Raw genomic sequence first — 3,809 nt, forward strand, 5'->3', positions numbered from 1 at the left:
GCCAGAAAAAAAATACTATATGCAGAGTAGCATTATTTATATAAAATTTGAAAACAGGCATAGCATTACTTCAGCTTGTTCAGAGTTGTAGACACATGTAATAAGTATAAAAACATGCCTAGAGGTGAAAACACCAAATTTATTAAGTAGGTTACCTCTAAGAGAAGGAGAGCAATGGGAACACGGAAGACACATGTGCAGGAGCCTTCAACTTTATCTGTCAAATTTTATTGTAAAAGAAAAAGAGCGTGTACTTTTAACAACAATGTTGCTGGCTGGAGTCCCACATGAGATGGTAGGCTGTTCCTCTCCACCCCCACCCCCCCCAACTAGATTGAAAGCGACAACTGGACTTGGAGTTGAGCTTGAGCCCTCCACAACTAAGATTGAAGGACAACGACTTGACTTGGAGCTGATGGGTCCTGGAAAAACACACTGTTCCCCTCCCCAATTTTCCAATAAAAATCTTAGAAAACAACACCACCACCGTGTCAAATGATATATTGCATGCTCCTAGCAGTTTCAGGAATCTTTGCAGACACACATACTTAGACCTCCTGGTGGGTTCCTAACTCCTCTCTCAAACCTCTGTTCCACCCACTCTCCCCACAGCCCCTGCTCCTTGGCACTGGGCTCTGATGGTAGGGCTGAGCTCCTGGTGGGAAGTCCCTGTGTTCTTTTATCTTTCAGTCTATCACAGAGTAAGTCTACTCTGAAACTATGCACTGAATGGAGTCCAGCGCTCTCCCAAATAGCCCACAGGTGGGAGATACAGAAAGTGAGGGGAAAAAAACTGGACAGAGAACTGGAAGACTTCTGCTTTTCAAATGAAAGCACATAATGACAACAATCTATCCTTTTCCTCAGGAGAAGTCTCCATCACTTGGACCATGTGTATTCACTTTATTCATTCATTTCACAAACATTTACCAGACACCTACTATGTGCAGGAGCTGGTCCCTAGCCTGGGGTTGGCTGGCTCATTTGCACCCTTCCTTCCTCTGTAAACGTTTAAGGGACCGTCTCTCCACCTGGCACAGTGGGCTTAAGGGTGGGACCGTCACAATCCACACCCAGGAGCACACAGCGTGTGTGTGCGTGCGTGTGTGTGTGTGTGTGTGTGTGTGTTACAAAGCAAAGCTGACAGTCACAATTTACACATGTAAAGGCTATTCTGTGGAGGGAGAGGGAGGAGGAGGAGGGAGACAGAGAAGTGGGATTGAGGGGAGAGGGGAGAGCGAGAGGGAGAAGGGGTAAGAAGCGGAGGGAGAAGAAAAAGGAAGACACCAGCAGCCTGCCTGGATTCTCCCCAGAGCCACATCTAACAATACTCTGGTTACGTTTTAATTAATTGAAAGTTTTTCCCACTGATTCTAAAAAGGGCCCTCTCTCTGATTAATTTTCGAAAGAGCCGGCAGAGTTGAATCATAGCAAACACAATGAACCCAGTTATTGCGGCCTGAGTGGCTAAAAACAGAAAATAAAGAACCCAGAACCAACTATGGTCTTGATGCTCGCCCGCGGCCACCGCCTGCGCCCACGCGCAGCGGTCTGAGCTGTGAGGCACCAAGGCAGGGATACCTCGGGCAGTGGACACGGCCTGCCAGGAGGGCGTGGGAGAGTGAGGAGGCGGGCCCCCGGTGCCTGGGCACCCCAGGTCACTGTTCCGCAGTGCCCTGAGCGGCAGGCCAGCGTGCAGCACGGGGCTGCGGCACTGCGGGGACTCGGCTCCGCCCAGGAGGCGCGAGTGCTGCTGCAGCCACGCCAAGAACGGCCGCAGGCCACAGTCGCACCGCCAGGGATTGTGTCCCAACAGGACCTCCGCCAGCCGGGGCAGACTCCCAAACACGTCGCCGGGCAGGATCTCCAGCTGGTTGTGGTCGAGCTGGACCTCCTCCAGGCTGCGAAGGTCGCGGAAAAACGCGCGGGGCAGGGTCCGCAGCATGTTGTGGCGCAGCGACACTTGGCGGAGGCTGCGGAGGCCACGCAGCAGGCCGTCGGGCAAGGAGGCCAGGCTGTTGGAGTGCAGGGCGAGCACCTGGAGCTCGCCGAGGCCCCGGAAGGCGCCCTCCGGGAGCACGCTCAGACGCGGGCTCAGGGTCACCCCTAACGCCCGCAGGCGGCTCAGGTTGCGGAAGGCGGCGTCCGGCAGGGTGCGCAGCTGGGTGCCGTTTAGCCACAGCTCCTGCAGGCGCGCCATCTCCCCGAAGAGCACTGCCGGGAGCTCTTCCAGCGGGTTCTCGAACAGCGTCAAGAGGCTCAAATTGTGCAAGTGAAGAAAGAGTGCAGAGGGCAGGAACTCGAGCTGGTTTCTAGAAAGAGTCAAACAGCTCAGGTTGCGGAGCCTGTCGAAGGCCCCGGGAGCGATGGAACGGATGTGGTTTCTGTAGAGCTGCAGCTCTGTCAGGGCGCGCAGGCTACTGAACAGCACCGAGTCCAAAGAGACCAGCTGGTTAGAGTGGAGCAGAAGTTTCTCAAGCTTAACCTGTGCTACAAGCAATCCCTTGGGCAGGTGGGTCAAATTGTTTCCCGATAAATCCAACAACCTCAGGTTCCCCAGATGTGTGAAGAGGCTAGCAGGCAGGAAAACGAGTTGATTGTAGGTTAAAACGAGCTCCTTCAGGTTAACCAGTTTCTGAAACATGTTTTGGTCAATGCCCTTTAGTTCATTGTTGTTCAAAAATAACTGTTCCAGGAGCACCATCTTATCCAAGAGCCCTCCTGGAAGATGAGTGATCTTGTTGTGCGACAACCTCAGGGTTTTTAGTTTTATCAGGTCATTGAAGGTGCCAGGGGCGATGGCTGAAATGTGGCTCTTCGACAGTATCAGGCGTTGCAGGACGGTCATGCCACTGAAGCTGTGATTCAGCAAGGTGCCCCGGCCCATTCCGAAGAGCAGGATGTGCGTGAGGTTGGTGGGCAGGCCGAGCGCGGCGATGCGCGACACGTCGCCCCCGGAGCATTGCGCCGCGTCCCGGAATTCACATTTGCAGCCACGCGGGCAGGGAAAGGGCTGGGCACGCAGGAGCACGAGCACTGCGCACAGCAGGGTGCCCTTCAGCATGTCTGAAACCTGTGGGCAACACACAAGGGCCAATGCTCATACTCGCTCTTGGAACCCTGGGAATTTAATTTTGCAGAGGCATGATTAGCACCAGGATTATCACTGACTCTGAATGTTATGCAGATACAAAGAAGTCTCCTTCTTTTCTTAGGAGTGTAGATTTTCCAGGGTGGTAAGAACACATTCACTCTACACAACGAGGTCTCATTCTTTTGTTTTACTAATTTTTCCACTCTCAGCATTGAAATTAAATCGTTTCGAGCTATAAAAAAGCCAATACTTTTAAGATCTTTACATAGATAGAACTCATTCACTAATCATTCTCAGTTAAACTCCAGACATCACAGAGCAGCACCCATTATAAAAACAGCTCTCTGCTCTTGACTGTATAACTTACCTAGAGGTGGCTATAACCAACAGTCATGAAGGCAACAGCAGTCTGTTATAAGAGCAGCAACCACCACCGGATGCCTTTTATTATAACCATGGTATATCAGCAATACCAACTACTCTACTAAAGCAACAAACACCCTCAAATAGTGAACACCCTCAGCCACACTGAGAAAAGCAGATAATAATGCCTATGACTTCATGCCATGCATTGCTCCCAGCACTTTATTTGGATCAATTCATTTAATCCTTACCTAACCCTATGAAATATGTACTATTATTATCCCCAAAGGATGAAGAAATTAAGGCACAGAAAGGTTAAGTCACTTAAGCAGGGTCACAGAGCTAAAATTTG

The 3,809-nt window shown here is 51.1% G+C and overlaps 1 protein-coding gene across 1 annotated transcript; it reads right to left on the minus strand.

Moving 5' to 3' along the window:
* Nucleotides 1–431: 431 nt before the first annotated feature.
* On the minus strand, nucleotides 432–3,064 carry GP5 (glycoprotein V platelet). Its single transcript, XM_019651134.1, has one exon. It carries the CDS (start codon nucleotides 3,062–3,064, stop codon nucleotides 1,337–1,339), a length of 1,728 nt encoding a protein of 575 aa, XP_019506679.1. The 3' UTR covers nucleotides 432–1,336.
* Between the last annotated feature and the right edge of the window lie 745 nt (nucleotides 3,065–3,809).

This window comes from Hipposideros armiger, unplaced genomic scaffold, assembly GCF_001890085.2.
Source record: "Hipposideros armiger isolate ML-2016 unplaced genomic scaffold, ASM189008v1 scaffold_8, whole genome shotgun sequence".
NCBI classification, from domain to species: Eukaryota; Metazoa; Chordata; class Mammalia; order Chiroptera; family Hipposideridae; genus Hipposideros; species Hipposideros armiger.

Excerpts from the sequence above, each read along its gene's own strand:
- GP5 (XM_019651134.1), bottom strand. The coding sequence starts at position 3,064 with ATGCTGAAGGGCACCCTGCTGTGCGCAGTGCTCGTGCTCCTGCGTGCC.